At 49.2% G+C, this 21,980-nt stretch overlaps 1 protein-coding gene across 1 annotated transcript; it reads right to left on the minus strand.

The window, feature by feature from the left end:
- Positions 1,020-14,719, minus strand: HSPB8 (heat shock protein family B (small) member 8). Its single transcript, XM_001929585.5, has 3 exons — positions 13,745-14,719; positions 7,244-7,307; positions 1,020-2,041 (listed from the first exon to the last, which is right to left on the minus strand). Exons 1-3 carry the CDS (start codon positions 14,109-14,111, stop codon positions 1,882-1,884), a joined length of 591 nt encoding a protein of 196 aa, XP_001929620.1. The 5' UTR covers positions 14,112-14,719; the 3' UTR covers positions 1,020-1,881.

Here is a 21,980-nt window from a genome sequence, read left to right on the forward strand (position 1 = left end):
ATGACTCCCAGCAGAAGCATAGGCTGGCTTTTCTCAGTGGGGACTGGAATGTGGGGAGATGTGGGGCTATAGTGATCACAGTTGTCTTGTGACCACAGGAGAGGACCCAGGGATATGGAGGGGTAGGAGCAAGGGGGGTTGGGGCAACAGGGAGACTGGGAATGGAGCTGACACTGCAGGACCAAGAGACAGAGAGAAGAAACTGAGTTCTGTTAACTTAGAGACTGAAAGCAGCATTTATCTTAGACTTCTCAGGTGTGCCCAATAAATAACCCTTTTGCTGAAATCAGTTTGAGTAGGGTTTTCTAGCACTTAGCAAAGAAACAGTTCTAAATGATGCACTGTATCTGCCAGCAGACCTGCTTCCCACCACCCCTACTGATTCTGGGCTCCTGGCAGCATCCGTGTGTGGCAAGTTTTGTACTGTTGATGGCCCTTTCAGCAGTTACACCCCTGTCCCCTTTCCCAAAACAACCTTGTTTTTTTAGGCAGCAATGTTCCCGGCCTCAAAGGACAAATCAATATTGATCTAAGCCCATCATGTGATCCCTTTCCATCTGCCAGTGATTGGCTGCAGGGAACCCAGGTGACCCAGTTTGGGTTAATGAAATAAAAGACAGAAAGCTGCTGAGAGAAAGCTTCTGGAAAAGATCTGATTAAAAGAGAAAGCCAGACAAGAACACTTTTTTACCCTTGTCTTCTCTGCCTATATATTGTCATATGAGGCTGAGATGCTTGGAACTGCTACAGCCATCTTGCAAACATGAGGATAGAACTTTCGACTTGTCAGAGATGGCAGAGGGAAAAGAAAAAGACTCTGGGTTCTTCGTGGCATAACAGTGAAAAAAGTAACTCTGAAATCACTCATATCTAAACTCCTTATAAAGTTAGACAGACGTTTATGTTATTTAAACTGCCTCTGCATTGGGCATTATTATTCACAGCCAGAAGCATCCCTAGTTGATGTTGGATATCTAAGTGGTACAGCCTTTAGTTCACATGAAAACAACACACAAGGCTAAGAACATCAGCTCCTTTATTATTATTATTATTATTATTATTATGTACTACCATTTCCCCCTAAACAACAGCACAATTCAAAAAACAATGACACACACATCCCACCCATATACACAACACCACTAGTCTGCCTGCCAGGCTGTCTGGCCTTTGATTGGTTCCTGGTAGAGCTGTCTGGAGACAGCCCCCTCTGTAAAAATCCCGACTTGGACATAGGAGACACAAGAAAGGGGGGCCTTTAGCCAGAAAATAAACTAAGGGGCTTCCAGAGTCTTCAAGGAGGGCCAGCTTGGGAACATGCTATAAATGCCTGGGTGGAGGGCAGAAGGCACTGTTTCTTTTCATGTGGCTGTTAGATAAATCCCAGATGGGGATGTAAGACCTGTCTATAACCCTTTGTAAACCAGGGCTGCAGAAACACCGTGGGGTGAGCTACTGGGCTCCATCAAGCAAACCATGGGGCAGGCATGGACACTGGGAGCCCAGAATGGGAATCTGAGTGATGGGGAGGTCCCCAGAGAAAAGCAACCCCTGCATTAGCTGCAAGGTAAGATACAATGTGAAATGTTATGTCCCCTTTTGTTTTGCAACTGTAGAATGTGCAATATTTTCATTGCAATAGAAAAGGGAAAGAAAGAAAAACTCCCAGCCTTTTGGCCTAACGCAACAGAGTATGGCCTGCCAGTTGCGCCATCTTGCGGGAAAACCTACTGCTACGCTATCCAGGGAATCTGGTCAATCCATCCCGACCCCCAACATTTTACTTGCACTAAATCTATGAGTTCAGCTAAAGTAATGTATCCTGGAATCAGAGAAGCCCTGGGGTTGGGGAGGGAACAAGGAAGGGCCAAGACTGGGCTCTCAAGTACAAGTGACTTCCTGGTTGTCTTGGGGAAGCTCGTTGTTGAAACTGCTCTCTCCAAATGGTGAGTAAGGGGGGACCTGGGGAGCTTCGATGATCAGCAGGCCTTCTGGGGAAAGCGAGGCAAATACTGTCACAGGATCCACCTCTGCAGGAAGCCTAGGAGAAACACAAGATTCATTTATTATTTAAAATAATTTTTTTTTTTTTTTTTGCATGCCCCAGGCCAGGGATCCAACCCATGCCATAGCAGTAACCTGAGCCACAGCAGAGGCAACACTGGATCCTTAACCCACTGAGTGAGGGAGGCCAGGGATAGAACTTGCATCCTTGTGGGTACTAGTCGGGTTCTTAACCTGCTGAGCCACAATAAGAACTCCTGAAAAAAAGTATTTTTGGTAAGAGCTTAGGCTTCAAGGGCATACAATGCTGGGTTTGAACCCTGGCTCTGCCCCTTTCTATCTATGTGATCTTGGGAAGGTCACTCAGTGGTTCTGAACCTGTTTCCTCATCTGCAAAATGGGAATAATAATATTAAACTTGCAGAGTATTCAAAGCTCTAGAATGAGATGATCTGACCATGCTCTGCAAATGGTCAAATGATGCTTCAACAGCGACTTAAAACAGACCCATGGGCCCAGCTATTTGGTCCCTGGTTGAGGTCTCAGAAATGACCACCACTACCCTCCCTTTATAGAATAGAAATAAGAAGTTACAGTAAATGACATTTTCATTTGTCATGTGGCTGCTGGAGGATGGTTCACTACACATTGAGTTACTGGCGGAAGTGATGGAAAATAGGCAGCTTGCTAGATAAACGGGTCAGGCTGGCCAATGGCTAGACTTCAGATGGCAAAATATTCTAAGATGCTTAGAATGAGCCTTGATTTGGATCACCTCTTAACTATCTCTTAGCAGGTCATGGTGTTATTCCTAAAACACATTTATAGGCATTACATGGTTGGAGCTTCCTGAAAAGCGCAGAATGTTTAATAGGTAGGAATTAATAGGACTGTTGCATGATACCTTTACTAGAGACTTGAGGAAATCAAATGCCAGGCTCAGTGAGCTGAAAAGCATCAAAGAGGGGATTGCTGAGTCCAAATCTGGTTCCACTTATGATTTGGGGATTGTTTTGGGTGATTGAGGCTATCTGGGGCATGATTTCAACAACCAGCTGTTGGAAATGTATGACCATGTTATGACCTCCTTGGGATTCCATTATTAATAAAAATCATGAAAACTGTGACCTTCTGAGCACTTTCTATGTGTCAGGGGCTTCACCGGAATCATCTCACTTAGTTGCAGTGATCCCACCAGGCAACTTCTGTTACCATACCATCCCCAAATTACAGATGAGGTCAGAGAGGTGAACTGAGTTGCCCAAGGTCACATAGCCAGCAGGCAGCCGAAGGGAAGAGAAGTGAAAGCCTGGTCTCCAAACTCAGAGTAGCTGGTTGTGATGCTCTACTGCCTCCCTTAGCATCAGCCTTGTGAAAAAGGTCACTGGTAGAGAAAGCCACAAGATTCAATCACCATAGGTGCCAACCATTCTGGCTGGCTCTGCCCTGTTATAAACGCAGGGGTCTTGCTGAAAGGATGAGGAAAAAGGGTAAGCCCATTCTGATCATGGGTGGGGCCCTTCCTGGAGGGGCTGGAGAGTTTTCTTTCTGTGAACAGCAACCTGTAGCCACATGAATTGCATTTACCATGGAGACGCCTGCCAAATCGGAGCCACGGAGATTAATAGGGGGCCTGTGGGGAAGGAGGGAACAGAAAGGGAACTTGGGAAGTTGCCAAGTCAAACTTCTGAAGTAGAGACAAGGCCAAAAGTGGGGACGTCCCTCTTGGCTGCAGATGGAGGCTGACTCTGTTTAACCCCTTGCACGCCAACCTGGGACAATATGACAGGGCAGCTGTGGTCCACAAGCATGGACTTTACAGGCAGGTAGACCCAAGTTCAAATTCTGGCTCTTCCAGAATTGTATGACCTTGAGCCAGTGATCTCACCTCTCTGAACATATTTCCTTGTCAGAAAAGGGGATTTAAAAGAGCATCTGTCTCTTAGGGTGGTGTGAGAATTATGTGGGATAATGAATGCCAAGGGCTTAGCACAGTGCCTGGCATACAGTAAGTGCTCAGTAAGTTTCAGTCTCTCTATTGTTATTGTAGGTGATGGTCATACAAGTGGGAACCTTGACAGCTGTGAATATTTAGCACAATCACTGACCCATGAAATGTCAGGGCTGCAAAGGACCTCGATTATCCAGGACAATGCACTCATATCACATGTGGAGAAATGCAGGCCCCAAGATGGGGACAGGCTCGTTCAACAGGTCTCACCAGGTGACCTCTGTGTTGAACCCACCTGGTGGGAAAGTTATTCCTCCTCATTAGTTTATATAGAAGTGAAAGCCTCAGCTCGGTATTCACATGCCTTTAACACCTTAGCCTCTATCTTTTGCTATCTTCTCTCTTTTAACAAAGAGCTGATCAATGACTTAGACCCTCAGGCAGGCAACACTATCTATTTTGCTTTCATCAGATTTATTTTACCATTGCCTTCTTCAGTGAATGTTTTACTGATGAGAACTGAACCTTATCAAAAGCCAGTTGATGGGAAAAAAAGTCATGAGCAAATACTATTAAGCATGTAAGGCAAAAAAATAGCTGAAGATGGCATGCACACGACTCCTTTGGTCTCCCCTAAGTAAGAAGGTCATGGCCTTTGAAGGTGGTGAGACCTGTGTTCAAATCCCAGATCTGCTCATTACTGTCTATGACAGTTGAGTCCCGTTATCTTCTGAGCTTCAGTTTTCTCATCCACAAGATGAGCTTAGTAATACCTACTCCATAGGATTCTTGGGAAGATGGAATAAAAGGTTTAAATCTTTAAACCTTTTATCGTGGCTCTGGACACACAGGTGTCAGCAAATGGCAGATCAGATGCCTGCTTTGGTTCTGGGCATCTTCCATTGATGACTTCCTGTATCCCCTTGTCCTCTCAGTCCAGTTGGGTTTGGAAAAGATCCCATCTACAGACTCTGCCCTGTACCCAACCTCACTGGCAAATTCCAAGACCTCTCCCCTCTCTCCCTCATCCACTCAAAATGGGGCCTTTCACATGTAGACGGATGCGTTGAGAAGAATTTCCTAGCCCCGTGGCTAAAGCAAACAGCTGTAGCAGCTGGTCTGGGAGGAAGTCTCCAAGGATCTCAGCCTGGCTGGAGTACCTTCCCTGTTCTCTAGTGACTGGAGTTCTTCCTGGGAGAGGGACTGAGACCCTTAAGATGGAGTCAGGGCCATCCCAAACCCTAGCCTTCCTGCTTGGTGTCTAGGGTCTGGGTGGGAGGTCCAGGAATCCCAGTGGCTCTTGTGTGACTCCAGCCTTGTGGAGTCTTTAACAGCATTAGTTCCCATGGACTAGGCGCACATGGTGCTAAAAGCTTTCTACACATCCGTCCTTCCTCATCCTGAGGGAATGAGGGGATATGGGAATGGAAGCTCAGAGCAGTTCAGCAAGTTGCTTTAAGTTACTCACTCAATTATGGCACCAGGACTCCTAACACTCAGAGGTGAATTTAACAACTGGCATACCTGGACATCAACCCAGTGGAATGAACGGATCCATGCCTCAGTGACGGGGGTGGGGTGGGGTGGGGTGGTCCTGGGGAACATGGGGAGGTTTGGAGGGACCCAGGGACAGGGTCAGGACAGCCAGTTGACTCAGGAGAGCCTCCGGGGGCTCTTGGCAATGGTTAGTCCAATATTGTAACAACCAACCCAGCTTAGCTGCTGAGCCCCAGCTGAACCGCAGCCCTGCCTCCAGCAGCTTTAGGCATTTCTCTCTGGTCAAGTAACTCCCAGCAGGCTGTTTTCCCAGAGGCCTCAGAGATGGCAAGGTCCATGAAACGGCTGTCTTCGAGAGATGATGAATTTGCCAACTGCGTTCCAGCTCAGTCCCTTTCCCAGCTTTGCCCAGCCTGGGATTCCACCCTGAGACCTCATTTCAGTCTCTTAAAAGAAACATCAGCCCTCCCCCTCCCTCTTGCTCATCGTTCCCCTCTCAGCAAGGTTTGATCTGGCTGTGGTACTAGGGAAAGGGGTAGGTCTTGGGGATAGCCAGAGAGCCAGTGCACTTGAAGAAAACAGGCGATTGCCTTATCAGGAAGTGTCCGCAGGCTTCTAAGTACTCCAGAGGCGCCGGGTGGGTTAGGGATGGGCACAGGCTGGAAGAGACAGGACTGCAGAATCCTAAAGCTGAAAGAAGTCTCAGAATTCAGGGCATTCAGTCTCTCTAGACACAGGGCATCTTTGTCATGGTGCGGGGAGGAGTCAGGGAGTCAGTAACAACGACAATAATATCCAACCGCCACTTTCAAGGACCTCATCTCATTTTCTGTTGGTAACTCCGCAAGGCTGGAATGAGCATCCATCCATCCCTTTCACGGATGAGGAGAGGGTGTTCCTTGCTCAAAGGATGAACACTGTGAACCCAGAGTTCAAGGGCCTGTTTGGGGCCATTGAAAATGCTAATTTTAAGGACCTCGGGTACATCGCTTCACCTCCGGGAAATTTAGTTTCCCTAGAATACATGAGGGTAATGTCTCTTTTCCCCACTGCATCCCTCTGTGGCAAAGCCTAAGTGGGACTGGGAAAAGATTTTGGGGCCAGGAGCCCCCGCTGAATGGGGGAAGGTGCATGTGTGAAGCCCCAGGCCATCAGCGTCTGTCTCTTCCTCCTACAGGTATGGCCATCAGGGTCTTGGTGTCGCTTTGATCCAGGGACTCAGCCTGGTGGTCTTCCTGCTGCTGGCGTGATTCCCCAGCCTCAAAACCCCTCTAGACAGTGAGAGAGGATGATGTCAGGGTACCTTCCAGCTGGATTTTTAGGGATGCTCCAGGAAAGGGACACATTCTCCCAGCCACAGGAGACCAAGAGCAAGCAGCCTTCGAAGGATGCTACGGGGGAGCTGGGGGCATGCGCAGAGGGTCTCTATGACGGCGATGGAGATCCTCTCTGTCATGTCATGGGAGTGTGTGAGAGCCCTGATTTTCATGGAATTGTGGACAAGTCATTTTGTCTCTCTCAGTCTCAGATTCCTCATCCACAACGTGGGATTGCTAATCCCACCTCATGGGGCACTGAGCCGATCAGATGGCACATGGTCTAGGCACCCTACCCTCCTTCCTGGGAACCTAGTGCAGGTTTCCTGTGATATCTTCTACCCTGTAGGTGTGAGGGTTCAACTCCCTGACCTTGGAGGCAGGGGTGTCTTGAAGGAGAGAGGCCCAAGAGGGAGAGAGGCACCCCCATCCCGACTCCAAGACTACCCTGAAATCCAAATGCCCAGTTACTTACTGAATTTTCTTGGTGAAGTTCTTAGAAACGATGCCGCCTTCCTGCTGCTTCTCCTCGTGTTTGCCTGGAAGGGAGAGGAAGGCCACCTGTCAGCACCTATGTCCCTTGGGCATCGTTCAGGACTTGGCTCCCACTTCTCTTTGTGGCTGAGGGCTTGGTCTAGAGGCTCCAGTTGTCTGAGCCTCCAGTCCCTCATCTTCTAAGTGGACCCCATTCGATACCACCTCCCAGGCTGCTGTGAAGATGCAGTGAGATGAAGGGCAGGTCATGAGGCCTTGACTGTGGTTTGTGGACAATGATGAGCTACACTCAGGAAATCACAGAGACTATCTCCTGCTTCCCAAATGCGGCCCTGCATCTTCCAGATCTTGCATCTCACCCCTCTCTCCCAGTTGATCAGGGGAACCCTGAGGCTCACAGCCCAGAATGGGTAGAGGAAAAAAAGTGAGGCTAGGGAGTTCCCCTTGTGGCTCAGTGGGTTAAGAACCCAACGCAGTCTCTGTGAGGATGCAGGTGCGATCCCTGGCCTCACTCAGTGGGTTAAGGATCCGGCGTTGCCGTGAGCTATGCTGTAGGTCACAGATGCGGTTCAGATCTGGTGTTGCTGTGGCTGTGGCTGGCAGCTGCAGCTCTGATTCGACCCCTAGCCTGGGAATTTCCATATGCCGAGGGTGTGGCCCTAAAAAGAAAAGAAAAAAGTGGGGCAAGTTTGCACCCAGTTGGTTTTATAACACACAGAGCCCTTTCCCAGCTCTGAGGATGGGCTTCTTTCGAACCCTTGTTTACTGATGTGAAAACTGAAGTCCAGGGACAAGTCCAAGGTCACTTAGCTAGAGGGTGGCAGCCCTGGCCTCAGAATCAAGTCTCTGAACCTAAGCCAAGGGCTGGGGTCCAATGCCCCTCTGCCTATTCCAGCTTCTGATGTGTTTTTTAAGCCCCATTATCTGGACCTAGTTCTGGAACTGCCTGGAAGCAAGGCTTCAATGTGCTAAAAAACAAAACAAAACAAAAACATCCAAAGGGGGCTTTCCCTCAGAAATGACACACGAGCCCCAAAGATGTTAAAGTCTGCCTGCCCTTCCTCCTCCAGGCTGGCAGGCGAGGGCTTTTTTTTTTTTTTTTTTCCATTCCTTAGGAAGAAAGAATGTGATATTACAAGAAGGCTTAGACCTAAACCGGCTGTCATCTTGCAATTTGTATAACAAATTCGGAGCCTACTGGCCCCTCCTCACTTTTTTTTTTTTTTTTTTTTTTAAATGGAGAAAGCATCTCTAGTTTCTCTTTAAAAAATGGGATTAGTGCCCAGCTGAGCCATTAGGGACTTGTTACTATTCACTCCTCATCTGTGGGGCCACATTCCAGCTCCAAGAATCCTCATTTACATGGGGACATGGTTCTGAGGGGCTCTAGAGTCTAGACTGTAAATAACCTTGTGTAATATGCTGTTTTACTGCAGTCAAAGTTCTTGGTTTAAGCTGACAAGTTATAGGCGATTACATCATTAATTACATTTTTATTATTCATTATTCCTCTATAATTTTTTTTTTTTTTTTTAGGGCTGCACCCGCAGCATATGGAAGTTCCCAGGCTAGAGGTTGAATCAGAGCTATAGCTGCCAGCCTACACCACAGCCACAGCAATGTGGGATCTGAGCTGCATCTGTGACCTACACCTTAGCTCACAGCAACACCGGATCTCTGACCCACTGAGAGAGGCCAGGGATCGAACCTGCATCCTCATAGATACTAGTTGGATTCATTTCCGCTGTGCCAAAACAGGAACTTCCCATTATTCCTTTAGTAATAACTTTTTCTGATTATAAGACAATGCATGAATATGTTTGAAAATGTAGAAAATAAAGGAAAAAAACCAAACCCCTCTGTAATTCCATCACCCCAAGGAAACCACATTTTGTACATGTTCCAGACTTTTCTGTTACTTAGAAATGCATAAATGTTATATAGTATAGATATATCACCTATTTATTCAAATAAGATCATATTGTATATTATGCCTGAAATGTGTTTTTATCTCTTTCTGACATGTTACAATTATTTTTCCATATGACACCAAGTATTCTTTGACATCATGACTTTTAATGGCTCCTTTAATCATAAGCTTTGGCTGAGACAGTTTCTGACATTGGAAGAAATTCACTGCACTGAATTTTTTTTGGCCTTGCCAGAGGCATGCAGAAGTTCCCTGGCCTAGGATCGAACTTGAGCCACAGCAGTGATAACACCAACTCCTTAACAGCTAGGCCACCAGGGAACTCCTGCACTGGATATTCTTCTTCTTCTTTTTTTTAAACAACTGCATATGGAAGTTCTCAAGCTAGGGGTCGAATTGGAGCTGTTGCTGCCAGCCTATGCCACAGCCACAGCAATGCCAGATCTGCTGCATCCGTGACCTACTGGGCAGCTTACGGCAATGCTGGACCCTTAACCTACTGAGTGAGGCCAGGGATGGAACCTGTATCCTCATGGATACTAGTCGGGTTCTTAACTCCCTGAGCCACAGTGGGAACTCCTGAATATTCTTATAGCTAGGTTTTCAAATCTGGCTTGATAATGTCCTAGAATAAATTCCAAGTTCTAGAATTTCTAAGGCTTGAGTATATACTGCTAAATTTCCCTTAGAAAAGGCCGCATCAACGTAGTCGCCTACCAACTGGGCAGAGAGGGGTACATTTATAGGAATTCGTTTTCAAAGCAGAGTGCCTGTCTAACCAGAACATACTATTCCATGATCATGCTGCCACTTGAGGCTGAGTTTATTCTGCCTGCCAAGTCCGTGACCACCAGCTGCCCAACTCTAACACAGGCCCGTGGCCAGAGGAACACTGTCTGTGTCCTGGTCCCTTCCCCAAAGCCTAGGCCTCCAAAGACCTGCTTCCTCAAGGGACAGACCAGTGCCTCTGACTCAGCCTTTTTGCACACTTGGTGTCCTGGAAATAATAAATGATGATGATGATGATGGTGGTGAGAATAATAATAGCAAACTCTTACACAGCGCTTCCTTGTGTCCACAGCTGTTCTAAGCACCTGACTGACACCAACTCTAATTTCTCATAAAAATCTTAAGAGCAGGTACTTTATTATCTTTTTTTGGGGGGTGGGGTCTTTTTTTGTCTTTTTAGGGCCAAATCCACGGCATGTGGAGGTTCCCGGGCTAGGGGTTGAATTGGAGCTGCAACTGCGAGCCTACACCACAGCCACAGTAATGCAGGATCCGAGCCATGTCTGCGGCCTACACCACAGCTCACTGGATCCTTAACCCACTCTGAGCAAAGCCAGGGATTGAAGCTGCATCCTCATGGATACTAGTCAGGTTCATTACTACTGGGCCACATGGGAACTCCCTCCTATATACATTTTCTACCACAGAAATATTTTATTTTTACAAACAGAAAAAAATAATGATGATTCTTAAAAAAAAAACAAAAAACAAAACTCATCTCATCTGGAAAAGGGAACCACCAGTTTCTCAATATGCCACTAAGAAATGTAGGTGACAAGGAGCAGGAATCAGCACTTCAGGGAAAGCCATCAGCCCCACTAAAGAAAGAAGGTACTATTTCCAGAGGCGGCAGAGGCCCTGGGACTAAGGAGAAGGGGCGGAACAAACCCTTGGGGCTTTCCAGCCCCTTCCTTGGCCAGGGCCTGGGCCAGTGGCCCATGAAGAGAACATTTCTTGGCTAGTGGCTGCAGGGTTGGGAAGAGGTGTGTGTGAGACAGGATGGAAATCGGCTAGTCTAGCATTTTCCAAATACTCCCCTGGAACTAGACACTCATATGTGGTCAGATAAGACAGGGCCGCCTCTCAGAGACTCATAAACTGCTTTAGGAAATTCAAGGCCCTGATAAGTCCTGCAATGAGGAGACCTGTTTATAATTTTGTTTCATCGGCTACCTTCTAAAATCCTGGGAAACCCTCCCAAACCCCCATTTATCAGATGTGTAGTGATATCTTAAAACCCATCATTTAGCAAATTCTGATCTAGTCTAACTCCTCATAAGACCACGGGTAAAGGTGAGGCCCAAGAAGTGGTAAGATTTGCCCCCAGGCCATTCAATTAGGAGCAGATTTAGCCAACCTGACTCAGAACTGTCTAGGCAGGCCTGACTTTGAACTTCAGAGCTTGTTATAGAGAAACAGGTGATCATAGGTGCGTTACTGTCTTTGGGCCTCAGTTTCCCCATCTGTAAAATGGGTGTAGCAAACCTATATATATTTCCTTGGTGGTCCACAGGAGGAACTGGTGAGCCAACATATGTCTGCATTTAGCACTGCTTGAGGAAGAATAGCTGTGTCATTAAGTGAGGTAGGATGGGAGACTGATCTGGCTTCCCATGTACCTTGAAAGCTGCTTTTTAACTGGAGCCCCTGACATGGATCTGTTTTTTTTAAATCCCTATTATACAAGTCTCGGGGGACTGGGATGCCATCAAGCCGAGGTTGCTAATGCAGGGCTATGAAACATGTACAACCTAGAAAGGCCTTGTCTGTCTGTCTGTCTGTCTTATTTTAGCCTCCAATGACCCCGTTTTACAGATGTGGAAACGGAGGCTCTGTGACTGACTCAAAGCCTCTGGATTAGTAAGGTACTCAGCTGGGATCTCAGCCTGGAGCTGCCAGACCACACCCGTTAAGAAGCACTTAGAAAGGAGGATAGATGAAAAAGCCCTCCAGGCCGCACAGAGGTCTCCTGGGCCAAAGGGCATGGGAGACCCTTCACCCTGGGGTGGAACCCTGATTAAAACAAAGACAAGAAGAGTGGTGATAATAATCACCTTGTTTGCAGAGTGCCAGGCAGACACTATTATTAGCTCCCTTTTACAGACACTCTGCATTTATTATCATAGGGTGTCTGTGCATATTTAATCTTCTCTACAGCTCTGCAGGATGGATATTATTATGACCGCCTTTCTTCAGATGCGGAAACTGAGGCTCAGAATGGTGAAAAGACTTTCTTGTCCATATCCAACCAGAGAGTGAACAGCGGTGGTGGGATTTGAACCCAGGTCTCGAAGAGCATCTAGCATATACAAATGTGGATATATGTATTTGTGTGCCTAGCATTGTAATGACAACATCAACAACAATAACAATACTGATCCTTTGTGTTCTAGGCACTCTGGGCACACTTCACGTGCATTATCTCCTTGAAGACAACAATCCTTAGGCAGTGTAGCCATGTCTGAACCCCAATTTCCAGATAAGGAAACAGCACAGAGAAGTGGTTTCAGATGCCTGGCTCCCCAGCCAACTCACAAAGCCCTGACTGCCCCCTCCATCCATACAAGGACCCACCACACCTTCCGGAGCCACTGATATTTATAATTTTGCCCTGGGAGGTTTTGAAAGCATTATCCCCCCCCTACCCCCACACCCCCCCCCCAACCTCCCGCCCCAGGCTTGTTCCTGCCCAACCTGTCTGCAATGGCTTTTATTGATTTTCTGGCTGGTGGAGCCTGCCAGGAACAAGCTCTTTTTAATGGAGCGTTAATTGGGAGGGAAGGGACTGAAAGCCTTTTCCCTGCCACCCTGCTTAACAGGGACTGAACCTCCGACTCCTCTTTCCTGTTCTGCAAAACATCCTGTCTCCCAGGCTGGGATGTGGCGTGGGCAGCCCCAGACTCATCCGACTGCTGACTCACGGCGTGACCTTGGAGGAGTCCCTGCCTAGGCCTCAAACTCCTCAGCTGCAAAATGGGACCTGACACCCATGCAGCATCTCAGGGCTAGAGTGAGGATGATTTGTGAGCAGGAATATACAGGTTGTCGCCCTGGGCACCTGCTGGGTGCTCAGCAAACCATCGATTTGCTTCTGGTCTCCTCACCCTGGGCATGATTCCTGGTCGGCCTTGAGCAGGTTTTGGGCCTCTATTTCCTCATTTGTGAGGAGATAGGCAGGACTCACCTCCTCTGGTTATGTTCAGAGATGCCACAGGCAAAGTGCTGAGCACAGTTCCTGGCAGAGAGTGAGGGTCTATCAGGGTTACCAAGTTGCCTCCCTATACTGACGACTCTGCCTCAGTTTCCTTCCTGGGGACCAGAGAAGGTGTTTCTCTTGAATCCTGTGCTAGGTACTATCATGACACAGCAACAGGCACCCCCCTCCCGGACAGTGTCTTGATGCTGGGGTGCAGGAACCCCACTTTCTTTCCGGCTTTTTCCACCTTTTATATCTGCAAAGCTTTTTCTTTATATTAAATTCTATCAAAACTCTCCATGTGGCTTTTTCCCTCTTGTTCGCTGGTTGATGCAGTGCCCAAAGGACCCAGCAGCTGAGCCAGGTTAAAATTTCTCCTGGAAGCCAGGAGAGGAGTGCTTTTCGGTAAAGATAGCTTGTATGGGCTGCATTCCTGGGCCCTGAAGTCACCTGTGTCCTGCTGTCACAGCTTCCCTTCTTAGGGAACGGTCCCTTGGCTATTCCAGGTTGAAGCCCACACTGCCCCCCCACCCCAAGTCTCTCTCCCCCCACTGCTCCCCACTCACCAGACACCTCCACGTAGCCATCCTTGGTCTTTACCATCAGCTCCTCCGGCTTAAAGCTGTGCACGTTGACACACACTTTCCAGGGCTCCCCAGGGAAGGGTGGGGGGCTCCTGCCCTCGGCAGGGACCCCAAATCTGGCCATCGACGTTGGCCCCCGGGGCACCATGCCCGACCTCAAGGTCCCTGGCCAGGCAGAGGAGAGACGAGGCAGGGCCCAGTCGGGCCAAGAGGCAGTCAGGTCGTCTGGGAAGGGGTCCATGCCAAAGCCATCGTCCAACAGGCGGGAGGACAGAGGGGAGTCTCGGAAGGGGTCCCGGCGCCGGCGGCTGGCGTAGTGGCAGGGGAAGGGCATCTGACCGTCAGCCATGGTGGCCGCTGAGCTAGAGGGGAAACGGAGGCTCAGAGAGAGGGAGCCACCTGCTCAAGGTCTCACACAGCAAGGTGGTGTGGGTATGCGGGTCTTCCAAGCTTATTCTTCAGCTTCGGAATAATGCTGAACCATCCACTGCCAGGGACGGAGGCTGTCACACCAGGCCGGGGTCCCAGCCTCCAAAGACGCTCCAGCCACCAAAGCCGACCCCTAGCTGGTCCAGCAGAATTCTCCAGGCCCCCTTCTCCACACCAGCCTCCCCGGAGAACAGCCAGCCACCCTCCGCCCAGGCGGTCCAGGCTCTCAGCCAGAGCCGCTGGTGGAGCCGGGAGCTTAATAAACACCGAGGACGCAGGCCTAGAAACTTCTCCTTGCTTCTGGGCTGGGAGCCTTCTATTTATTGCTGCTGGGGGCTGGAGGCGGGTTTTGCAAGTGCCTCCTGTCACAGGAGTATTCGGAGGTGATGAACCAGCCCCCCGAGAATCCCGCGGAGGGAACAGCTGGGCTCCCAGGGGGCTGGGAGGGGCCTTCTCTGCCAAGTTCTGCCAGCCTCTCCGGACACTCCTCCCCCAGCTGCGCTCCGCTCCGCCCCCCTCCCGCTCCCGCTCCCGCTCCCTCTCTCTCCCTCCTCGGGAGCCCGCCCCCAGCAGGGCACTAAGGCCTGGCTATTAATAACCCTCGCCTGGCTGAGGGCTCAGGTCACCCTCTGGAAATACCTTCCCCAGAGCCTGCTGCATCCTGCCTACCCCCTGGGGACCTGGAGAAGGGGAGGAGAGAGACAGGAGCCTAGCGGTTTTGCAGGAAGATGGCCCAGGGTTGCAATCCCTCCCCACTTCTTCTTTTTTTTTTTTTTTTCTTTTTTTTGCTGTGCCCCCAGGGCAATCGAAAGTTCCCTGGGCCAGGGATCGAACCTGCACCACAGCGGCAACCCAAACCGCTGCAATGACAGCGCCAGCTCCTTAACCCACTAGACCACCAGGGAACTCCTGCCATCCCCACCTTCTAACCCTCCAGCATCTTCAAGCTCTTGGAGCTCACCTTTTGCACCCTCTGAGCGGAGTCACCATTCTTCCCCAGGTGGCTGTGAGCTGTCAGTTTTCCCTCCTGTAAAATGGAGAGTAATAATAGCCTCCTCACCATGAGGTCATCCTCCTTAAGCATTCGGCAGACTGACATTTTATATTTTCAATGTTGCTTCTCAATGACATAAAACTTGCTAGATGCCAGGCCCTGATCTAAAAATGCTTTACAAACATTCACTGGCTTCATCCTCACCAACAGTCCTGTGAGGCAAGGGTACTGCCTTATCCCCAGCTTACAGAAGGGGAAACCACCATAGGGAGTGTTAGCCAGTGGTAGCTTCTATTACTACGATGACAGTTAATAATGATAATTACCCAAAGATGCTGAATTCAAGGAGGGTGTCCGGTCTGAAACTCCAAGCCCAGAGAAGACCTCTTTTCTGGGTTTCCCTGCCCCTCCGTGCCCTTGAATTTACACCTTGTCCTTTGATCTCAAGGCCCCTTGAGCTCCCATTCCAGTTTTTGATCTGTCCCCAGCAGGTGTGCTGTCTGGGGGCGTGCCATCCTCTCTCTCAGGGCTTAGGGTCTGGGCCCCGCCTTCCTTGTGGGGTGGGGTGGGCTGGGCTGGGGGTGTTAAGGAATTCAGTGAGTCATGGGTTGAGAAATCCTTTTGGTATTAAGCTGGGCCCACGTGAGGCAGTTTGCTAAAAATAATAGTATGGAAAACAACAACAGTCCCCATCATTCCTGCCTGCTCTGTACCTGCCACGCAGTGAGCAGCTGCCCTGAACCCTCACCACTGCCACGCGGGCGCCGTCACCACGCCCATTTCGCAGATGAGGAAACTGCGGCGAGCGTGGTCCTCGCACACCGCTGGGGGGCGGCACGACCTCGGTGGGGACCCGAAAGTCTGTGCGGAGCTGAAGGATCCAGACCCCGCCGCTACTGCCACTGCACCCCCCCCCCCCCCCGCCGCCCAGTCTCTGGGCCCAGGAAAGGAGATTGGGGCGCCCTCGTCCCCAGTGACTAGGGTGAGGTCACCGGCTCGAGCTTCAGGCTGACGTCAGGGCCGGGCACAGGGCCTCAGCTCTCTCTGTAATTACAGCTGGGTGGGGCGAGGCTGGCTGGGTGTGGAGCCGCGAGGGGAAGAATCACTGCGTGACACAGAGAAGAAAGCAGGTCCTGCCCAGGACCTGGGCGGGGGCGGTTTCTGAGCAGGTGGAATAGTGTGGGGGTGGCTTTGAGTGGGTGGAGCGGTGAGTATGTGTTTATGTGCGGATGGGACTGTGTTTATTTACCGGCGAATTGGCTCATAGGTGTGTTCCAGAAGACCCTGCTCCTTCCTCCCAGACTTCCTGTCCTCCGAGCCTGGGAAGGGGTAGCGAGCACACTCTCAGCGCTCTCCCTACCCTCTCATTTCAAGGATGACTGCAGCGTCCAGAGCGTCCAGAGCGCAGGAGGAAAGGGATGCAGAGCAGCTAGGAAACAGCAACAGCAATCATTAGCATTTACCTGGCACTTCCCAGATGCCAGGCTTTGTCCTATGCACTTTAAATGTATGTGTAGTAACTTATCTAATCCTTCCTACAACTCTGTGAGAAAGGGACTTTTATTATCCTCATTTAACAGGTGAGGAAACTGAGGCACAGAGGGAGAGTGTATCTCGCTCCTATCTGCATACCCAGTTAAGCAGCAGAGCTGGGATTTGAACCTCAGAAGCTTGGCTCTTTATCCCTCCGCTGTACTGACTCTTCTAATCATAGTCATGGCTCACATTTATTGAGCACTGCCTGTATACCAGGCCCTGTGCCCAGCATTTTCATTCATCACCTAAATGAATCCTTATGGTTCAGAGAGGTGAAGGCACCTGCCCTGGGCCACACAGCTGCTGAGGATGACAACTAGAGCCAGTGGGACCTGGGAGCCCACAGTCACAACCAGAATGGGACAGTATTGCCCAAGCCTTGTCGGGTGATCCTCCTGCCTGTCCTCCTGTTTCCCCCTTGGACACTTTCTGTGTTTCTGGGTCAGGCCAGCCTTCCATTTTGGGAAGCTGAGCAGGGAGGCAGCTACTGGTCCTGCTGACCTGGTCACCTGGAGGGGAGTCAGTGAACACATGTGAAAAGTGGTGAAAACTGTCAGCAGGCAGAGAAAATATGGGAGCAACTAACTATATTATATATAGGATGGACAAACCACAAGGTCCAATTGTATAGCACAGGGAACTATATTCAATACAGACCATCATGGAAAAGAATATGAATAAGGGAGATCCTGTTGTGGCTCAGTGAGTTATGAATCCGAGTAGTATCCAGGAGGATGTGGGGTCCATTCCTGGCCTCGCTTATTGGGTTAAGGATCCAATGTTGCTGCAAGCTGAGACATAGGTCACAGATGTGGCTTGGATCCTGTGTGGATGTGACTGGTGTAGCCCATCATCTGCAGCTCCGATTCGACCCCTAGTCTGGGAACTTCGATATGCTGCAGGTGTGGCCCTAAAAAGACCATATATATATATATAGGAATCACTTTGCTGTATAGAAGAAATTAGCACAACACTGTAATCAGCTATTCTTCCATTTAAAAAATAAAGTAAGCTTAAAATCAATTTTTAAAAAAGGAAAAGAAAACATTATGTGAGTTCCGGGAGAGAGGCTTTTACGAGAGGAAAGCCCTCGTGGTGCTGGTGGGGGCGGGGGGGGGGCATGTTATACCCCAGGTCCCCAAACAAGTGTTTCTTGGCTGCCAGCCTCTTGGAGCTTTCACATGGGAAGGGCCACAATTAATTCTCACAGACAGCCTAGGGGGAGTGTGACATCACCCTGCATTCTGGAAGCTGGGGCCCTGGGAGGAGAAAGAACAGCCTGAAGTCACCCAGGTAGTGCTGGATGAAGACACAGGCTTGTCTGCTGCCGGATTATGCAGTAAGAAACCCAAGTTCTCTCCCTCCCCAGCCTCCTACACCTTCACTTGCAGGTCTAGCCCTGATGGGGGTAGGGTCTGCCAGAGCCGAAGGGAGGGCTCTGTGAATCCCTCCAAGATATGGCTTTCTGGATGTCCTTTTTTTTTTTTTTTTTTTTTTTTTTTCCTTCCTTATGGCTGCACCTGTGGCATGGAAATTTCTTGGTCAGGGATTGAAGGGACTGAATCTGAGCCACAGCTGTGGCAATACCAGATCCTTAAACCCACTGTACTGGGCTGGGGATCAAACCTGTGTCTCTGCAGTTACCCGAGCCACTGCAGTTGGGTTCTTAACCTACTGCACCGCAGTGGGAACTCCTGGATGTCATTTCTGCCTGATGTTTTATTGACAACTCCAGGGGGCTGGAAGTCTTATTCTGGTGTGTGGAAGCAGATCCTGGTGGCCTCCCACATTCACTCAGCCTCCAGGTCCAGAAAGACACATCTGGGAGTTCCCTCTCCAGCCAGCTTACCCCCGGCAAATCGGGAGTGAGTATGCTCACCTCTTTTTCCCTTCCTTTTTTCTCAGCCCCCACCCCTCTGGATGACTTATGGAATTTCCAGCACCCTTGGCTCCATGAGGGCAGGACCCTTGGTCATGTTGTTCACAGCAGCATCCCCTGTGCTTGGAAGGGCACCTGGTGCATTATGGGAGCTCAGGAGATCTTGGCCAAGTAGATGATATCTTATTATCACTGTGTCTGAACTGCCTTGCTCACATGTGACAGACTCTGCACACAGTGGCAGCACTGGAATATTATTTAAAATTTTGGAAGTATTTAGAAGGTGCCAGGCACCAAGCTGAATGCTTCCCAAGCATATTTTTATTTAATCTTCAAAACAGCCCCCCTGCCCAGAGGCTTGTACTATCATCACCCCCATTTTATAGATGAGGAAGTGGAGGATTAAGGCATGATGTAACTTGCCTGAGGCTACCAGCTTGTGGGTTCTGAACCCAGGTGGGGCTGAACTTCAAGCCCAGTGCTCTTTCTTCTGCTGCACACCCACACAAACACTGGTGATTGATAAATAAAATAAAAAGCAACCCACACAATCCCTCCATAAACTATGCTCTCACAATCCCATGCAGGTAATGCTTATTTATTAAGCTCTAGCTTCCACTCACTGTAGTCTCCAAAATCCTTTCCAGAGGACTTCTTCTCAACACCCCATATGTAATTACAATAACCATAATAATAATAAATATAGCAAACATTTACCATTTTGTACCACTTATGTTTTGTATGTATCAACTATCAACTTATTTAATCCTCAGCCAAATTGCTCTAGGATCAGTATTAATACCTCCATTCATAGATGACAGTATTGAGGCACAGAGAGGTTAAGTAATTTTTTTCGAGGTCACACAGCCACTAAGTGGCAAAGCAGATATTCAAATCCAGGCGAGCTAGGAGTTTCCACTGTGGCAAAATGAGACTGGTGGTGTCTCTGGAGCACTGAGATGCGGGTTTGATTCCCGTCCCGGCACAGTGGGTTGATGATCTGGCGTTGCTGCAGCTGCAACGTGGGTTGCAACTGCAGCTCAGATCTGATCCCTGGCCAAGGATCTCCATATGCCTGGGGAGGGGGGTGGGAGCAGCTAAAACAGAAAAACAAAAAAACAAATCCAGGCAAGCTGGTTTGAAAGTCTGTGCTCCTAACCTCGCCGTGATTTTGAGAATAAAAACAAAACAACAAAACAGCAATGATCCCACCATTATTCAAGAGCTGTTATGTGCCAAGCTCTGCTAAATGTCCCTTATGTCTTCTCTCTTTTCATTCTCTAACAACCCTATGAGGCTGTAGGATATTGCCAACCCCCTTTGATGTTGATAAGTCTAAGGCACAGAGTCAGATCCGCACTGACTGGTGCCCAAGCCTATACTTTTAGCTCCCCAGTGAGCTGTGTGCCCAGCCTGAGCACCAGCTCCAAACCCAGAGGGACCTGATAGGCCACAGCAGGCCTGCAGGTCATGGCCCACCACTCCCTCCACCGTCTCCCTAGGCCTGCTCTAGAACTTTCTCCCAGTCCTTCCAGACTTTCTCAGTAGAATAAATGACACCAGGCCACACTGACATTCGGGAGCCTGGAGTCTGCCTGGGATGAGCCATCATGGTGTCAACCAGAGAGATCCCTACATGTTATGTGAGAGCTGCTCAGAGTCAGGGGTGGGGCGGGGCCTCAGTGGACCCCGTGGGACCTCCTCTTAGCTGCATGTGGCCCTGGGGGAAGGGAGTCAGGGGTCAGCTCTCTCCACCCACCTTTAAAGATGGACAGCCTCAGCTAATGGCTCTCAGGGGCCCTTTTACTTACTTTCCATTATTTAGTCCTTTATCAGGACTCCTGAGATCCTCTTTTGTAACTCAAATAGTTATTGGGAGCCAGGGAACTAATCTCCCAACTAGCCTGATTTAAGTGAGAGTGCCAGCATTTACTGCTTATAAAAGAAGGCAAAGCATAATGAATAGGAATGTAAACAGACCTGATTTGAACCTTGTTAGCTGTGCTGCTCTGGGCAAGTGTCCCAGCTTCTCCGAGCCTCTGTCTTACCAGCTGTAAAATGGGGGTGATGATAACATCTATCTCGCAAGGTAACTGTTGGCATGGATCATGAGGGGGACATGGTTGGGGAGGGAGACATGGGCCAGGGGACGTAGTGCCCTGTAGACCCCACTGAGGAATTAGACTTTGTCCTGGGCCCTTTGAAGATCCACTGACCTGTCTGGAGGGGGACCGTGATGTGATGAGATGCAAGATTCTAGAGAAATCACCAACTGCTTAGGAAGAGTGTATTACTGGGCAAGACTCCAGGAACACTGGCAAAGACGGTTGTAAGATCCAGAAAAGATGGCAGCCTGGGCCAGGTTGTTGGCTGAGGAGCACAAAGCATGGGCCTAATCCTTGACATTAAAGAAGCAGAAGCATTTTGACCCTCAGTGGGCGGGCAGGTAGGAGGGGATTATGTCAATAGCATTGCCCAGTTTTTAAACCTGGGCAACCGGGTAGGTGGTGTTGCCACACAACGAACATGTGAGGACACGTGAGGACGAGCAGATGCAGGGGATGAAGAGACTCAATGCGTTCATTCACTCCTTTATTCACTCACAACGTAATCATTAAGCGCTTATGTGCCAGGCACCAGCCTAGGGGCTAGAGGGAGCCGTGAATGAGGCCCAAGTCTCTGCTCACATCTGTCAATCAACAAAGAATCAGATCAACAATTTAGTCAATTTTAGATACTGAAAAGTCTTGTGGAGGAAGTAAAGGCACTTGGCTGCATGTCTCATCTGATTTCCTGCTGCCGTTCACCCCTTGTTCCCCGGGGCTTAAGTCCCCGTGGCTTTTTCTCTGCCTGGCAGACAGCAGAGTCACCTGTGTTCTGTCCCTGTCCCTGTCTGAGGACCTTCCCACTTCCCCGGATTTCACGTCACTTTTGCCTCTATTTCAACTTCGCGCACTCGAAACAAACCTGAGGATTTTGAAGTTAAATTTAGGATGACCAAAGGGGAAACCTGGAGTGGGGAGGGGGAGGGATAAATTGGGAGGATGGGATTGACATACACACACACTGCTGTGTGTAAAATGGATAACTAACAAGGACCTACTGTGGAGCACAGGGCGGTCCATTCAATGTTCCGCAATAACCTATGGGCGGGGGGATGGATGTATGTGCATGTATATGTATATCCATATGTATATGACTATATGTGTATGATCCAGTTTGCTCTAAATATGACACTCGTACAACACTGTAAATCAGCTATACTCAAAAAAATTTTTTTTCACTCACTCGGACAAACCTTTTCCAATCCTGTTCTCTCACATCAGCTGGTTTCTTTTTCTTCACAGCCCTGGCCACTAACTGAGAATGACCTTTCATCA

This window comes from Sus scrofa, chromosome 14 (assembly GCF_000003025.6).
Source record: "Sus scrofa isolate TJ Tabasco breed Duroc chromosome 14, Sscrofa11.1, whole genome shotgun sequence".
In the NCBI taxonomy this organism is placed as follows: domain Eukaryota; kingdom Metazoa; phylum Chordata; class Mammalia; order Artiodactyla; family Suidae; genus Sus; species Sus scrofa.

Bases quoted from the DNA above. Each gene is read 5' to 3' on its own strand.
- HSPB8 (XM_001929585.5), bottom strand. From the start codon at position 14,111: ATGGCTGACGGTCAGATGCCCTTCCCCTGCCACTACGCCAGCCGCCGG. The intron at 7,308-13,744 runs GTGAGTGGGGAG...TCTCCCTTCCAG, and splicing joins TGGCTACGTGGAGGTGTCTG to GCAAACACGAGGAGAAGCAG. The intron at 2,042-7,243 runs GTAAGTAACTGG...TGTTTCTCCTAG, and splicing joins AACTTCACCAAGAAAATTCA to GCTTCCTGCAGAGGTGGATC.